General features: G+C 49.0%; 1 protein-coding gene across 2 annotated transcripts in view; it reads right to left on the bottom strand.

Moving 5' to 3' along the window:
- The window catches only part of PRKCB (protein kinase C beta), a 317275-nt gene that overhangs the window by 138549 nt on the left and 161049 nt on the right, over positions 1 to 17677 (bottom strand). For both annotated transcript variants that reach the window (XM_032396231.1, XM_032396232.1), the window contains exon 5: positions 17426 to 17554. In XM_032396231.1, coding sequence (XP_032252122.1) covers positions 17426 to 17554 — 129 coding nt within the window. The remainder of the gene's footprint in view (positions 1 to 17425; positions 17555 to 17677) is intronic.

Here is a 17677-nt window from a genome sequence, read left to right as displayed (position 1 = left end):
AGAAATACGCAGAATGATGCCACCGAGCATCCTTTGCATCCGCTAGATCTGTGAATATGTCCCCGTGTCTTTCTCCACTAACCATTTCATAATCTCCTGCAGTGCGGTTCACTTTTCTTTTCTCATTTCAAAAGGCCTTCTTGGGTTGGGATTTCTCAAGCTACAGGTGAAGACAGTGGGTCAGATTGGAAGAAGAAATAAAATCAAAGGATCATTGATCTTCAACTCGGGGGGCAGGCTCTTAGCTCTTTTTCCACATCCCCGTGGAGGCTCATTCTGTAAGCCAAGGCAGGCACCCAACAAAGACCACAGACACTGGCGTGAGAGCCCTAATCCAGCCATCCGTGGCTGCCTCCATAGGGGGAGGAAGAACAGACAATAACAGTCAGTTACCCACCATTTCCCTCCTTCCCCGGCACGTCTCAGAGCCCAGCAGGCAGCTGATGATAAGTCAGTGGCATCTGACAGCCCATGGAAAGCTCCCTGTCTCTCGAGCTTCCAATCACCAGGTGTCTGAAGAGGCTGCAGAAGCAGTCAGCTTCTGCCCTCATTAAGAGCCCTTTGGTGGGCAGAAGAGATGATTGTTCCAGGAACTGTCAAGTTCATCAGCCGACGGATGAGGAGGGGGGCAGAAACCCCCAGAGCTCTGACCTCCTGACCCATGCCCATACGGGCTCCTCATTTGCATCTCATTTGCATGGCATACTTAACAGGACTCCAGCTTCCGCGCAGAGAAATCATTCCCTCATGCGCGGCGAGGCTCCGCCACCACGTTTGTGCAAATGATCCTGCGGGAGGGGAGCCCGCAAAGCCAGTCTGCACAACGGTATCTGCCCTCCAGGAAAACAAGACCTCAATCAGACCACGGTGATGAGGACAGATGGAGACGGCACTATTCCGGGATGCATGACCAACTAAATAAAGCCGTGGTTACCTCATGCGCAAGGCCAGACAGAGGGAAAATTCCAAATGTTTTCAAGAGACTGTGTTAGAACGATTCAGGCTAATTGCATGCAAGTCTTGTACTATGAATGTCAAACTGCACCAGCATCACATAAATGAGCTGTCAGCAGCTTGGTCAGAGTTCCCACGGAAAAGAACCTGTTCCTTCTCTCAGAACAGGTGCTGTTTTGTTTGGCTGATACACCACCCCCCTCCTTGGCAACAGTTCTCCGTTTTATTTATGGGATCCAAGAGCCACAGGGCCCCCCATCCCCGGAGGATTATAGCATTGTCTCTCAGTGTAATGTGGGTGCTAAGATCTCTATGTTAAGGCAGACTTGGGTTCCAATCCCAGCTCTGGCACTGACTAGGCTGCGTGACCTTAGCCAAGTCACTTAACCTTTCTGACCTTCAATCTCCTCCTCTATGGAAATGGGGACAATATTAGTCTATCTTAGAGGGATGAAATGATGTCATGTCCGTAAAAGTATCTGATACAACACCTGGTATCTCTCACAAAATACAAAGTCAAGAGATGCTGCCTAGACTTGAGAAAACAAGAAATGGAGTTGTATATATATATATGTAACTTAAAGGAGTTATGAGAATTACTGGAGTCACAATAATGGATTCCCATTGCGCTAAGCGTAAAAGACAAATTCCTTACAGTGGGTTACAAAGCTGTCGACAGCAGCCTCCCTGTTCCCTCTGACCCCCTCTTTTGCTCCCCTCCCTTTGCCTCACTCCACCCAGACACTTGAACCTCTTTGCTATTTCCTCAAGCATGGTGAGCACATTCATGCCACAGGATCTTTGCACTGGTTGTTGCTCTTCCTGGAATGCTTTTCCGCCAGGCGATTGCATGGCTCTTTCTTTCATCTCCTTCAAAAGTCTCTTCTCAAATGTCCCCATCTCAGTGACTCTTTCCTTGCCACCATATCTAAATTTGCAAACCCGATCCCCTCCCTCATACTCCCCACCCTCCTTTTCTGCTTTATTTTTCTCTTTAGCACTTACCATCTGGCATATTGTATATTTTACTTATTTGCCTATTGTCTGTCTCACACACTACCACAGAGATCTAAGCACAGCCTGCAGACCAAATCTGGCCCACCGCCTGCTTTTGCAAATAAAGTTTTATCAGAACACACCCTCACCCATTAATTTATATACTGTGGCTGCTTTCATGCCACCATGATGGAGTTGAATAGTTTTGATGGTGACCATATGGCTCCAGAGTCTATCTGGTCCTTGACAGGACAAGCTTGTGGACCTCTGCACTAGAATATGAGCCCCATAAGGGCAGGACTTTGTCTTGCTCTCCGACAAGTCCCCATGCGTAGGCCCAGTGCCTGACATCTACAAGATGCCCCATGACAATGTCTTTTTGCTGAATGAGGTCAATTAAACATGGCAGGACACCTGTGCTGCAGGTAAGGCGTGGAGGGGGACCAGAGGGACAGTGTCAGAGAGCTAAATCCTGCTCAGAAAGTCAGAGCCATGAAGCACTGAAACGAAACCATGACAAGGCATGTCATTGGAATATAAAGTACCAGGAGAAAGAATTTAAAATGGTGGTTCTCAAGTGCGGTCCCCTAGAACGAGGACACACATCGGCAGCCCCTGGGAACGTGTTAGAAATTCAAATTCTCAGGTGTACCCCAGACCTATTGGCTCAGAAACTCTGTGGTGGGACACTGTCCAGGTGATTCTGACATAAGTTCAAGTTTGAGACACACAGCTCTCAAGAGCAGAACCAGGGTTGGGGCAGGGGATGTTGCTTTACAGCATAAGCTCTTCAGTGCACACTGGGTTTTTAAACTCTAGTTTAAAATGTATTAATCAGGGGCGCCTGGGTGGCTCAGTCAGTTAAATGCCTGCCTTCGGCTCAGGTCATGATCCTGGAGTCTCAGGATTGAGCCCCACTTTGGGCACCCTGCTCAGCAGGGAGTCTGCTTCTCCCTCTTCCTCTGCCCCTCCCCCTGCTCATGCTCTCTATCTCTCAAATAAATAAATAAATAAAAATCTTTTTAAAAAAATAATAAATTATATGAATCATAGCTTTTTATTTTCTGCATCTTTGATGCTTTGACATCTGGGGCTTGCTGACCCTTTCCAGGGCTAGCCAATTCCTAGAAATAGCAACTGCACCTTTCATAAGCAAACCAACCAATCCTCAGCTCACAGCCCAGTCATCTCCTTTATGAAGCCCTCATACTCCAGGCCACTACTTCCCTGCAAGGACCACCCCCAGAGACAGTGCTTACACCCCAGAGCCTGCTATTTCTCACAGTAGCCAGTCCTCAGCCTGCTTACCCTGCCTCACCTGTTCCTTCCCATGGAAAACAGAGAAAGGCTCCTGCCCACATCTCCCCCTCCCACTCCCCCTTGGTACTCCTCTACGTGGCCCTGCGTGGGGTGCCATGCTGTGTGTCCTCCTCTTGGGAACCACGGATAACAAACTACCCTTTCAATGACAATCACCTCCTCATCCCGTTGGCCTCACTATGCCTGAATACTAATAAAATCTACAAAACAAAACAGAAACAGAAAGATGGGCGGGGAAATGACCCAGTCCTAATACAAAGAACAGTGTCAACAAAGCGACATCCAGAAGACAATTGGCACAAGAGTGACGGGATAGAAAAAGCTCTCCACACAGCCCTAGAGCAAAGGGCCACATGCAAGAAGATGAAATGCATCCGGCCCAATCTTGTGTCTGGAAAAAACCAAAAACCTGCACAAGGACACGGGGGACGTAGGCTAAGCAGCACCTGGTGCAGTAGGCGTGAGAGGTTTGATGGGCTGCAAACCCATGATAAATCAGCAGTGTGAAGTGGCTGGCCTTAGCCCAAACCCCCCAAAAAGAAGAATGTCATCTCAGGATGCGGGAAGAGAATTATGTTGTCTAGAACAGTGTTTTTCAAACGGTGGGTCATGCCACATTTGTCCATGGTCAGTGAAATCAATGGAGAGAGTCGAGGACATTTTTCTTAAAGGATTTCTTAGAAGACGGAAAACATTAGAGAACAGACTGGAAGGCTGCAGAAGGAAAGAGGCTGCATCAGCGTGCGGAGCCTGGCATAAGCAGAGGGGAGGGAGTATTATTTCGTGACAGCTTGGTTTCGGGGGTGAGCGTGCGCCCGTGTTCGGGATATGTAAAGCCACAGAGCGGGTCGCAGTCCGAAAAGTGTGAAAGCCCTGGGTTTGGAACAGGCAAGGTGACCACCACTCTTCCTCCGCAGCACCTGGACAATTCTCTTCCCGCGGGGCGGGGGCTTGATGAGGAAGCGCTTCTGATTGGAGGAGAGCGGTGTGGGAGGAGCTCCGGCTCTCGGGACATACAGCTACGTCACGTGACCTTCCTTCTGGGTTGTGGGTTCTAGGTTAGGAATTAGCAAATGGCTGAGGGAGCTGGGGAAGCTGCACCTGGGAACTGAGAGAGTCTGGGGGCACCTAAGAACCGTCTGCAAATGAGTTCCAGGCTGTTGGCATACCTGTCCCGGAGGAGCCAGGGAGGAAACAAGGAGAAGCTTCACCAAGTTCATTAATATCCGCTTTGGCAGCTGGCTGGGCGGGGCTTCTTGGAGCCCCCCCCCCCCAACTCCACCCCATGCACCTGTGAGGTGGGTCTTCCTCCGGGGCTTCTGACTACCCCTTCCAGATCTCCCTGTCCCCAGCATCTCCAAGCTTACATAAGATCTAATTCCTCCCGTAAATCCCTTGTTCCATGGTCCTCAGAGTGGCTCTTGATTCCCAAAATACCGGGGCTTCGCAAGGCTGGGCATCCATGCTTCTAGGTGGGAAGCAGCCATGAAGATCTGCCCCCCCCCCTCCGCCCCGTACGCAAACCCCTTTGTAGCCTGATGTTTCCCAGTGTAACCTGAACACCCCGTGAACACCTTTTTATTTTTAACTGGAAACGGTTTCTCAAGATACTGCTGTGAACTTGATTCTGTCCCTCTTCCTCTCACCTTCTGGATGCCCTCAATTCCAGCCGGCTTGAGCTGACCCAGAGCACTCAGAAAGGGGAACGGGGGTAGTTAGTGGTTAGGAGCACAGTCCCTGGAATCACACAGCCCGGCTGTGCAATTTTAACTTCTCCAACATGCAGCTTCTTCCCTCTGAAAAATGGGGGTAAAACTTCAAAGATTCAAGGTGAACATTACTTAAGATGATCCCCTTAAAACACCCAGCATAGGAGTGACCGGGTGGCTCAGTCGGTTAAGCAGCCAACTCTTGGTTTCAGCTCAGGTCATGATCTCAGGGTCTTGGGAATGAGCCCCACCTCTGGCTCAATGCTCAGGGGGAGTCTGCTTGATATTCTCTCTCTCCCTCTCCCTCTGCCCCTCGTCTGGCTTGCACATGCATGCATGCACGCACGCACTCTCTCTCTCAAATAAATAAATAAATCTTAAAATAAAAAACAGAAACACCTGGCATATAGTTAAATGCTCTAAATGCCGGCTGCATATGTGAGTGGAACAATGTGTCTTTAGGTGACAGATTTACAAATCAGGTGCCCCAAACACCTCAGCTGGGCAGATACCAACTCTCAGGCCATTTTAGGTAGAACAAATATCTTGTAAAAGATTCGACTTCGGTGTTGTAAGTTTTCCAGGATACACCGTGCCAGGGAGGGAGGTAACAAGAGAAATCACAACAGCTGACATGTATCAGGACTGCCTCTGACCAAAGCTCTCTCCACCTGCCCATTATAGGCAGGATCTCTGAAAAGCTGGGCTTCTCCCCCAGGAAACCACGTCCCGACACGGCCACTTTGGAAGGAAATAAAAAGTCACCAAACAGGAAACTCCAAATTCGGCACATCCAGCAAAGATCAGCGAGGAAACTCAGAAAGGGCTGGGTAAACCGTGCCAATCAGAATAACAGCAAATACATAATGGCGCCCACAGTATATACCAGGGGGTGTGCTAAACGCTTTGCACACACTGCCCGTGGAATTCTCTCAACGACCCTAGGAGGTGAGCACTCCCACCACCCTCCACTTGTCCTCCTGAGCTATCCATGTACTCCTATCTCCCAGCAGGAAGAGTGGCCGGCACCAAATCACCCAGCCCCGGGCCCTCCCACCGCGGAGGCTCAGAATGAAGGCCTTCTGCCTCTGGCCACCTCTCACGATGGAGGCATGTCGCCTGTCTCTTGGGCAGGTCGTGGCCACTGAAGTCTGCCTCTCTGCGAAAAGACAGGCCACCTTGAAGAAGGGGCATCCTCCCCAGGCTCACAGTCCAGGAAACACTGGCTCTCATGACTCCCCAAGGAGAAAAGCTGGGGAACGGGAGCACTGGGGAAACGGAACCATCTGACACAAAATCCCCATCAGCACAAGGCCGCAGCTAAGTCCTGCACCTCTGCTTCCTCATCTGTAGAATGGGAAGACGTCATGTGCTCACCCATTAAGTGTCAACCATCCGCCCTCCTCTCTTCCCTCACCCTCTATCCTGTACCAGTGCCGCCTCCTCCAGGAGGCCCTCTGGGATGCCTCCAGCAACATCCTGCTCCCTCCCTCATCGAAACTACAATTGCAAGAAAGATCTGGACCCCGTACAGGCAACAGGCGGAAGACGAGCAGGTCTTTCCCATGGCCTTGATGCTAACGTGTGCCCTCAGGGAATCACCAGCACTGAACCCCCTCCTGTCTCTCTCTCCCTGGCATGCTGTGTCTCTGTTCTAACACCTTTGTAGCCTTAAACCACATCTTTCCAACGGATGCCCTGATGTGCTGGAATCCGAACGATGGATCCCGGGTGCAAATCCTGCCTCTCCCCACCTGCTGACTGGGTGGCCAGAGGCTCAGACTCTTTAAGGTTCAGTTTCCTCTTTTGTAAAAATGAGGAAAATAAAATTACTCCACTCATAGGATGGTTGTGGGGACGGAGCACAGTGACCTTGCGTGACGCCCCACAAATACTCCTGGGATCTAAGTCCCACTGCGTTTAGAAAAAAGCCCCAAACCCCTGGAGGCTCACAAGACCTCCCTGGCCCCCCTGCAGCTTCATCCCCCCCGCACTCTGCCCCATCACCAGGCTCCAGCCAGACCACTTCCTGTCAGTCGCCAGAATGCATAAGCTGCCTCTCTCCTCCCCTAGGGCCTTTGCCTGTGCCATCCCTCTGCCTGGCATACTCTTCCCCTGGATTTTAGGAGCTGGCTCCCTCCTGCTCATCATTCAGATCTCAACCAAAAGCCATCCTCTCTGCTGATGACCCACGGGCCACCCTCAATCACAACACTCTGCTGTTGTTACTCTCTTTATGGCCTTTATTGCTGTCTGAAAGTATTTTGGCAGCTTTACTGTTCCTCTCCAATCATTAGAAAGAATGCAGGGGCCATGAGATAGGGGGCTTGTCTGTCTTCTTCACAACAGTAAACGGTGCCCACACATAGGAGGCACCCAACGAATATTTGCTGGAGAAGTAGGGGAGCCAGGATTCGAACCCAGGCCTGACTCCAAAGCCCTTGCTCCAAAGCCAGACTATCCTGGCCCGAAATTACTATAGACTTGCAGCAAGTCAGTGAGAAAAGCAGGCAAGAGGCTGGTGACTGGAGAGCTGGGGAGGCCTCCTCCCTCCTGGTGGTGAGAGACAAAGGCAAAGCAGGGAGGGAAGGTTCTGGGTCATTTTCCACAAGTGGTTCACACCAGGCATTCACGCCTCATGAGGTCTATCCCAGGGCATGCAGGTAAGTTCAGGCCACTGACGGATGGGGATTGCGGCCTCTGAGGTACCAACACCAAAGCTGCATGACCTCTGAAATGCCACGGCCAAGGTGGGGCTGGATGTCACAAACCATCCCAGGCAGATCCACCTGTGGCCGCCGAGCAGGAGCCGAGCACGGATAATGCCTGCCATCTAGTGGACGAGACACATTCCCCCGTTTCCCGGTGATTGAGCAAGGCTTATTGAATTTTATTTTTGAGGGAGAGAAAGAGAGAGAGAGCAAGTGAGGGAGGGGAAGAGCAGAGGGAGAGAGAGAGACTGTTAAGCAGACTCCATGCCCAACATGGAGCCCCATGCAGGGCTCAATCTCACAACCCTGGGATCACAACCTGAATCAAAATCAAGAGTCAGACGCTTAACCGACTGAGCCACCCAGGCGCCCCAAGGGTTATGGAATTTTGAAGTGCATACAGATCACCTGGGATTTTGCTGAAATGCACATTCGAATTTTACAGGCCTGGCTGGAACATGAGACCCTGCGTTTCTAACCAGCTCCCCAGGTGATGCTGCTGCTGATCCACAGACCACACGTGGGCACAGCCGGTGCCTTGCAGTTCCTGAAGTGTGAACACCCCCAGATGCAACTCCAGGCCTGGGGCCCCGGAACCTGAGTAGGGAGATGCTCTTAACAAGGGCTGCAAGGAGGCGTCCAAGGGCCGACGCCACGAGGGCCAGAGATCAGGCCCAGCCCGCAGGGTTGAATGCTACACAAGATGCATGCCAGTGACCGTGAAAACCCAGACACGCCTGGGCTGGGCTCTGCCAAAGCTGAGCCCCACCCAGCAGTCCTCCCCAAAGCCTCTGGTCTCAGCCACTTAATTCTCACTGCTATTGTCGCTGGAGAATTTCATTTGAATTCATTTTTCCTATTCAGAGATTCTTCTGTTTTTATTTTATGTTTGAAGAATTACTAAAACGGTTATGTTTATTGCGACCGGAGAAACAGTTCCTAAGACATATAAAGAGCCCCCTTCCCCGTCCCAGTCTCTCTCCGTTCCCACTTCCCGATCCTTCTGCGATCCCAATGTTTACAGCCTGGTTTGTACCCTTCCACACCTTCCTTCCCACCCTTACAAAAATACACAAACATCACTTCACACATAGGAAGTGTCTGTTGCAGCTGCTTATTTCTTCGAAATGAGATCATACTAAATATATTTTTATGCAACTTAATCCTCTCACTTAATAATACATCAAAGATGTTCCTCCGGGTCAAGCATTGGCAAATGTTTCTGGTAAGGGCCAGAAAGTAAATATTTTAGGTTTTGCAGACCACATGGGCTCTGCCACAGCCACTCAGTGAACTTACTATTGTATCACCCAAGTGGCCATAGTCGATAGGTAAATGAATGGTGTAGCTGTGTTCCAATAAAACTTTATTTACAAAAACAGGCAGAGGGCCAGATTTGGCCCCCCGGGCCATAGCTTGCCAACCCTGCTCCAGGTCAACAGCTGTAGCTCTAACCTATTTTAATTATTAATTAACTTATTTTTAATTATTTAGAATGTTGAATAAAAGTATAATATGAAGTATAATATACTATAGAAAAGCATATAAATCACTAATTGTACAGTTTGTGGAAAACATGTGTGTTATTAGATCCCAGATTAAAAAAACGTAATACAACCAGCTCCACAGAAGCCCCACGCATCCATTTTAATTCACCCATTTAATTCAACAACCGCATGTGATGGAGGGATTTGTGGGCACGGAGTGTCTTGAAAAAGGTTTTGACGGGGAGTGGACTTTAGCCTGACAAGCATGAGATTCCTTGTGGCTAGCAGAAGGAAGAAAGGTGTGGAAAGATCCCAAGGGTCCCCAGACACTGGCAAGGTTGTCGTGTTCAGACAGGCAAAGAGACAAAATGGAGGGGTCCTAATTAGGCTGATTCTAATTCTTTGCCACCACAAACACAGTATCGATACACATGCTTGTTCTGGACTTCGTCTCCTTGCGTGCTGGTGTTTTATTTCAGTAAGACAGAAATGGGAAATCTGAAAATCCAAGTGTGCAGGTATATATACATTTTAACAGATGTCACCGGACCACTTCCTGAAAGGCAGTGACAAGTCACAGTCCTGCAGGTCCTGGCGGTGCCCCTCTGGGATACAATTCAGCAGACATTAAGGGACAGTAACTGAGCACCCAGCTTATCCTGAGGTTTGGGGGGCCTCGGACAGTGGTCTGGGCTCCATCATTCTGATGAGAGTAAACATTCAGGGAAGAGGACGAGGAACACTGAGTAGAAAGAGCCTGGCCCCCTCCGTCTCAAAACAACTCCGTCTTCTTGAGTGTCCAGGACACCCAGTTACCACCTCATGAGCCACAGGTTTCAAAGGAAAGGTGGCCAAGGATCCGCCGACCTCACCGGTGTGCAAACAACTATCTAAGTTGCACTGAGAAAAACAGAGCTGCACAGATGGGGATATGATTTAACTCAACTTCTTTGCTACCAAACAATGCAGAGCAACAGAACAGAGGTGTCTTGCGAGTTTGTTTTGAGGAAATTGGCTTTCCAGGACACAATTGGCTTTTCAACAAACCTATTTTGCTGTGTTACAGTTTCTCCAGACAAAAAAATCCAACAATGCTTAAGTACGATGTGGTCTAAGGGATCATAGGTGCCATGGTGCCCCATTCCCGCAGCTCCCGGGTGGGTGTGGGGCAAGCATGTCTGTCCACACCAGGCATTCTTCTGAGCATAGATGGTGTTCACGGCTGTTACCAGACCCTCAGTGGCGGCTGTGACATCAAAAGAGAGGATTAACTTGATGCATTTGTCAAAATTCAGCCATTGTACACTGCAGATGTCTATGCTTCCCTGTTTGCAAATTTTATCTCAAATGTAAAAAAAAAAAAAAACAAACCTGTAAATTAGTGTTGTATTCTAGTTGATGATGTATGTGCTTAAGTGTTTAGGGGGGAACTGAACTGATGGCTTCAATTTGCTTTGAAATGTATCAAAAATAAGACAGATTGATGGATGGAGAGGAAGGGGGCATGGTTACTGATCAAGCAAGTGTAGACTGTTAACGGCAGGTTCTAGGTGGTGAACAAACGGTGTTCACTATAAAATTCTTTCAGCTGTGCTGTATGTTGGACATTTCTCATAATAGGACATTTGGGGGAAAAATACTAACTGGTAATGTGTAAGGGAGGGGGAAATCCGCAAGAACTGGATCCTATCCCTGTTCCATGATGTATGGCTTTGAGAAGTGACTTCCTTTCTTGGGCCTCAGTGACTCGGCTGTTTCGTAGGGGTAAGGGAGAGGGGGCTGAGCTGTACTTTGTGATGCCTTCCAATATGGACAATGATGATGCTGTGGTTTCATTTCATTCTGTAAAACTTGGGCATCTTTGGAAAGAGATCCTTTGGGGAGGAATGGCTTTGAAGGCAGAGACTGCCCCCTAGTGGCCTAATTTATGATCACCTTCTAGTCCTTGCCATTGATGCATGGCTGGGTCATATTTCGAGCTATTATTCCATCTGTATTTTCTTTCCTTACATTTTCCTTTTCCTCCCCTCTTCTCTTTCCCTTTCAAGCAGACAGCCATCTTAGTGAAAGCATGTGCAAGTGCAAAAAGTAGAAATAGCCTCAGGTCATTCTTGCTCTGTGTTCCAAACTCCCAAACCTCAGAGGTTTTAAAGAAGAGATCACATTCATGAAGGGGATTTGTGGGCACAGAGTGTCTTGAGAAAGGTTTTGACGGGGAGTGGACTTTAGCCTGACAAGCATGAGATTCCTTGTGGCTAGCAGAAGGAAGAAAGGTGTGGAAAGATCCCAAGGGTCCCAAGACACTGGCAAGGTTGTGATGTTCATCCAGGCAGAGACCTGTCTCATCCCCTGCTGTAACTCAAGGGTCTAGAATATGCTCGGCAAAAAGTAGGAACTCAATATTGTTGAACAAACAATTGAATGACTGGGAGAGGGAGTGAGTGGATTCTAGAGGAGTCTGTTACCCTGAATGTAGGGAAAGGAAGCCACACTCAACAGCTCAGTCTCCTACACTCACCCCCCCCCGCCACTTCTTGTCACCTGGCAACACAATGATCTTTGCCTATCTCCCCCACTAGGCTGTGAGCTCCCTGAGGATGGAGACTAGATCTCATTGGTCATTGGATCCAAGCTGGTACTCAGGCCCTCCCTGAATGAATGAATGAATGAATGAACACCTATGCTTACTGAGCTCATCTCACCTTTCTGCTCTATAACATGCTACCTTTCTCACACTGTAAACACCTAATCCCTCCAAACCAGCCCCACACGTCCCACCTCACTCCTCAGGGTACAGCACACACCCAGGCCCGCCCTCCATTCTTCAAGTCCTGCCATATTGGTTTTAGAAGAAAGATACCCAAGTGGAGTATCAAGGTGAAGGGCCCCCATAGGTTTTCTTATACTCTTTTCCCCTTGTTTGAGTCCCCATGATGGCAAAACCTTCTCTACCCTGACACAGTTCTTTAAATGAGAGTCTTCTGTGAGCCTTCAGCATCCATTTCCTTTCTCCAAAGAGTGCTTTCAGAACCTCTTTTGGAATCTGGTGTATAGGTAGATGTGACCTCAACTTTTCCCAACAGCCTGTTGAGAACTTCTATCTCTTTGGTGCTCTTCTTTTCATGTGCGAATGTCAGCTCTTGGAAAGGATTAAAATACCACAATATTGGGAGGACCTAAGTCTTCTGGGAGATGCTTCCATAAGAAGGGTTTTGTAGAGCACAATACAATGGTGAGAACACTGGACAGGAGTCCCGAAGAGAAAGATAAAAAAAACTGCTCTTTCTGCTTTTCTTTCCAAACAGTCCCAATTTTTGTGAGATCCAGTTATGGATACAGATATGGATATGGTTAAGGATTTACAGATGGCTGTAATATAGGTGGGGATGTAAACAATGGGATGCCAGTTGTTATGTTTAATAGAGAGATACTAAATTGAAAGGGGGCTCATATGTGTAAGGACACGGGCTTTATCAACTCTAGGAGTACTGTCCAACTTTCCTGTGGGCCTCTGACATTACACGGCCTGTTCCCATGATAACACTCGGCATCATGAGGTCCACATGGTTTCCTATTACTCTACAAGTCCCACTGCTCTGGGTCTTTTCTGCATTATCCAGGGAATTGCGGTGGTCATGATTCCAAAGAGTGGGTCCCGGTCTCAGTAATACTTGCTGTTTACCTGGGACCTGGTCCTCAAGAGTTTTTGTAAGGTCTCCTTCCTCTAAGAATAAGCATGTAAAAGGAGTTACCTGCAGAACTCCAACTCCTCACTTCAGGAAGCGCTGATTAAGGGGGTCATCTGTGAAGTCCTAGTATCCATCAGGACCCTCACACATCCACTGATGCCACAAATATTTAGTGATGTCCATCATACGAGGTGCTGGGGAGAGTATGAGCCAAAGCAGACACTGTCCTGCTCTCATGGAGCTTCAAGCCCAGTGGGAGATAGAGACATAATCAACCCACCATAAAACCATAACTGACACAAGCTCAAGTTCAGAAACCATGAGCATCTAGTAGGGCGGGAAGCTAGGGGAAGCTTTCCTGATAGTGAAGGTGAGCTGAGGCCTACAAAAAGGGGAAGAATGACCTGTGGGAAGAAGACAAGAGGGCAAAGATGAGCATCCCAGACTAAGGGAACAGAAGGTGCAGAGGTCCAAAGGTGGGGGGCAGCCTGGGCAGGATGAAGGGTTAAAAGAAAAGCAGAAGAGAGAGAGAATTGAGAATGAGGCCGCGACATTAAATTTATCTGTCTGAAGGGCAATGAAGAACCACTGATGGGTTTTTAAAAGAAGGGGAACTGATTGGATTTCCATTCTGATCTTGACTTGCAAGATCCCTGACAGTAGATATAAAGCCTGGGTTTCAGGAGCCAAGGGCGATGAGGAAACCTTCGGATCTTCCAGAAGCAGCTGTAACCTGCTCTGGAGATATTGGGATCTCCAAAGAGCATGAGACAGTCAGAGCAAGTGGCAAAGTGTCGTGGACTGGTGAGTGGAGAGTCCTAACACCGAACGTGCCTCTATGGTCTTGATGAAGTGAGGTGATCTGGCCTAGCGTTGCTGGGGAGGGCTCTCTCCTCTCTGATCCATCTGTCTGAGATCAAGCAGGAGGGCCTGGAGTCCCAACCACGAAACCAGAAGGATGCTTGGGAGACTGGAGGGACATCCAGGTGTCCAAGACCCTCCACACTGGCCCCATGCCCCCACCCCCAAGCTGCTGTGAGTGTTGGCTGTCAAGGGCTCACAGTTGCCCCGTGTCCAGACAATCGCCGTGGGCCACACGGAAGCCACCTAGCCTGGGAGGTAACACCACCCTCCCACCTCCCACCCCAGCAGGCTGCAGCAAAGACCGACTGTCCGGTAAGCTCAGGCTGCTATGACAAAACACCTGAGACTAGGTGACTTAAACAACATTTATTTCTCAGAGTTCTGGAAGCTGGGAAGTCCCATATCAGATTCCTGGTGAAAGCCCTCTTCCTGGCTTATAGACAGCCACCTTCTTGCTGTACCCCCATATGGTGCAGAGAGGGAAATCTGTTTCTCTTCCTCTTCTTATAAAGCCACTCGTCTTATCAGAGAACCTCACCAGTATGACTGCAGCGACCCCTAATTATCTCTGGAGGGCCCCATCGCCAAATACTGTCCCATTGGGCTAGAGCTTCAACATAGGAATGGTTGGGTGGGGGAGGGGGAGACAGTGCAGTCCACAGCACTGACCGACCCTGACAGGCCAGCTCCCTGCAGGAGAGAGGATCAGGCCAAAGCTAGTCTTCCAGGGAGACTGTTCTCTTGCTTAGCTTTTCTTGCTCTGCCCTTGCTCCTCTTCTCCCACGAGCAGCCCCAATAAATCACTTTGAACGAAAATCTCCATCTTGGCTCTATTTTTAGAGAACTGCGCTCAGAGCATCAGGTTCTTCTACCATCAAGCAAGCAACGAGCCCACACCCAGGACTGACTGCACCGGGCACGGAGAAGGGGGCCACCATTACCTGCCATCGGGAGACCCAGCTGCTCACCCCCACTCTGATACCGGACAAGTTGTCCAGCCTTGCTTAGTCTTGGGCTCCTCTTCCATAGGATGGCAACAACACTGCCTCTCCACTGAATGGGCCAGTATCAAAGCGCTTGGAAAACCACAACTATGAAAACTTCGGTTTTCTCAGAACCAAACCATGCTCTCAGAATCCTGAGCATGCAGATATTCTGCCCCTAACTCTAAGGGAGCCCCGAATTGCCTCCCTTTCCCTTGTTATGGGTTGAATTTTGTCCCCCAAAGAAGATATATTCATGTCCCAACCCCAGTACCCGGGAATGTGACCTTATTTGGAAATGAGAGCTTTGTGAATGTGATTAAGTTGAGGTCATACTAGATTAGAGAAGCTATAATCCAATGACTGGTGTCCTTATAAGAAGATGAAACTTGGACACAGAGACACACAGGGAAGAATGCCATGTGATGATGAAGGCAGAGACCGGGATCCACAAGCCAAGGAACACCAAAGATTGATGGAAACTACCAGAAGCTAAGAGCGAGGCATGGAACATACTCTCCCTCAGAGCGTTCCAGAGCAAACCAACTCTGCTGACACTTTCATTTCAGACTCCTAGCCTCCAGAAGAGTTACAAAATAAATTCCTGCTATTTCAAGCTGCCCAGTTTCTGGCATTTTGGTACAGCAGGGAGATTATATACCCCCGGTTCACAGGCACATAGTGGGATTGCCAGAGAATCATCAGGTTGTGATCAAGATATGGCCGAGCAAACCTTCGAGTAAGGAGGAAGACTCTGACCTTGAATTTGAAGAGATGCTGTATTGTACCACATCAGAAAAAGACTCCCCAAGAAATGCCCATAAGAGGTAACCTAGCCAAACCACAAAGGAAATAAATAAGGTGGGGGAAGGGGGACCAAGCTAAAAAGTAACGTAGTATATCATACTAGAGAGTCTAACAGACCTAGGTGATGAAACGTGTGGCTTTCTAAGCCTATTTCCTGATGAGTAGAATGATAATACTACTAGTTAGCGCATTAGAGTTGCTCGAAATATTTAAACAAGATATTGCCTATAAGTGCTTTGCATGGTGATTGACACATTTTTTAAAAACTCCGACGTTAGCTATTGCTTTATTATTGTTTTGTTGCTAACGGTGTAAGTTCTTAGAAGCCTAACTTCTCTGAGCCTTAGCATCTTCATTCATAAATCAAGCATAACAGATATTTCACAAGGTTGTTGTGAGGATGAAAGAGATAACGTGGGAGGCTTTTTTACTGAAATATAATTGCCATATAACCCGGTGTACCTTTATGTGCAATGTGTTGATTTGACACATTTATATATTGCAATATGATTACTGCCATAGCGTCAGCTAACACCTCTATCAAATCACATAATTATTTTTTTTTTGGTGGGAACAATGGATGGATGGACTTTGAGGGTGTTATACTAAGTAAGGTCCTGTATACAATGGGTGGGTTCCATCAATGTGGGGTGCCCCCTGTAACAGACGTGAGCCAGTACAGTTCCTAGAGACGGACACTAGAGGGCAGCAGGGTCTCACTTTTGCCCCACTCCAGCTCCAGGAAGCTAAGACAGTGCGGCCAGGAAAACCCTCCTCTAGAACCAGTGACTGCCTGCTTCTCTCTGGGGAACCCCCAAACATCCCGATGGGAAGAAGTCAGCCACTTGCCTTCCTTTTAGAGAAAAGAGCAATTCAATGGGATGCACATTTCCAAAGAGCCCACTGGGTATCCGAACCTCAGTTTAAAACAAGGATTGTATTTTACAGGGATATTTTTCGACTTTTATATGGTGTAAGTGAAGCCCCTCCCTGCATAGGGCTCAACACATCAGAGATGCCGAACCAAACTGGAGCCTCAGAAGTAGACCAAGTTTTGCAAAATCAATCCCTTCTGTGATCAGTTTCCTAAGTTACCAAGTCATAAAACCTTGTTTATACTGATTCATTATAAAGTCTATGGTTTGTGTCACAAGCATTTGAGAAGAGAATTCCTCCAAAGTTTTAGTCCCGTTCTTGTCTGGTTCAGTGTGGGTTTTACGGCAGCTTTATGGCTGAGTATCTACCAGTCCAGCAAAGCCAGGTTTCCATTTTGCCGGAGCTTTGCCTGTATTTCTTGAATGCTCCATTCCGGAAGCCAAAGACGCCCTGCTCCTATCTCCCTCTAGTCCTCCTGCACCCATCCTACCAGCTGTATTATCCCTCTTTCTTATCATTACAAGATACTTCAGAAGTGCAAAAAGTATAGGGAATCCTAGAACAGGGACCCCCGTAGCCACCGTCAGGTTTAAGAAAGAAATTATTTCAAATAACGCCGAAAGCCCCCAGTGACGCACACGGCATCCCCACTCCTGCCCAAGTTGTCACAATCCAGAATTTGGTGTTTGTTACCAAGACTATTCCTCCCACTGGGAAAGTCTGCGGAAGCACCAAGCATTCCTTCTTGGTTACCTTAACAAAGGAAATAGAACTGCACACTCCACACCCCGAGCAAGCGTGGGAAAGGGAGAGGGAGAGAAGAGGGAGTGAGGCCTTTCTGAGCCCCAGCCAGCGCAGGTGCCTGCAGCGGGGAGGGACTGTGATGCGGCAGGGGCGGGAGGGTTGGGGGGCAGGGTCACGCAGTCCCCTTCCCGCCCCCCCTGCCCTGCCCATCCCTCCACCAGCTTTCTCTCCCCCAACACATAGGTCGACCCGCGGAGCCAGCGCCGGAGCCCCAGCGCCACCTACCGACGACGATGAGGACTTCCCTCTCAATGTGGGCCTGGATGTAGATACGGCCGCGGCGCTCCGTGTGGTCGGTGCCGCACAGGCTGGGGACGTTCATCACGCAGCGCTTGTGCACGTTCATCATGCAGGCTGCGAGGGCGGAGAGGAGCGCCGTTCAGGCTGGGGCCGTCCAGCCTGGTCTCATCTGAAGGGCTCCTCCAACCCATTCCCCCCCACCCCACCCCACCCCCAGGTCCGGATGGACAAAGGAGG

This window comes from Phoca vitulina, unplaced genomic scaffold, assembly GCF_004348235.1.
Source record: "Phoca vitulina isolate PV1807 unplaced genomic scaffold, GSC_HSeal_1.0 scaffold90, whole genome shotgun sequence".
Taxonomy (NCBI): domain Eukaryota; kingdom Metazoa; phylum Chordata; class Mammalia; order Carnivora; family Phocidae; genus Phoca; species Phoca vitulina.
Note: the sequence above shows the minus strand (reverse complement) of the source record. Positions and strands in the feature narration are given on the sequence as shown.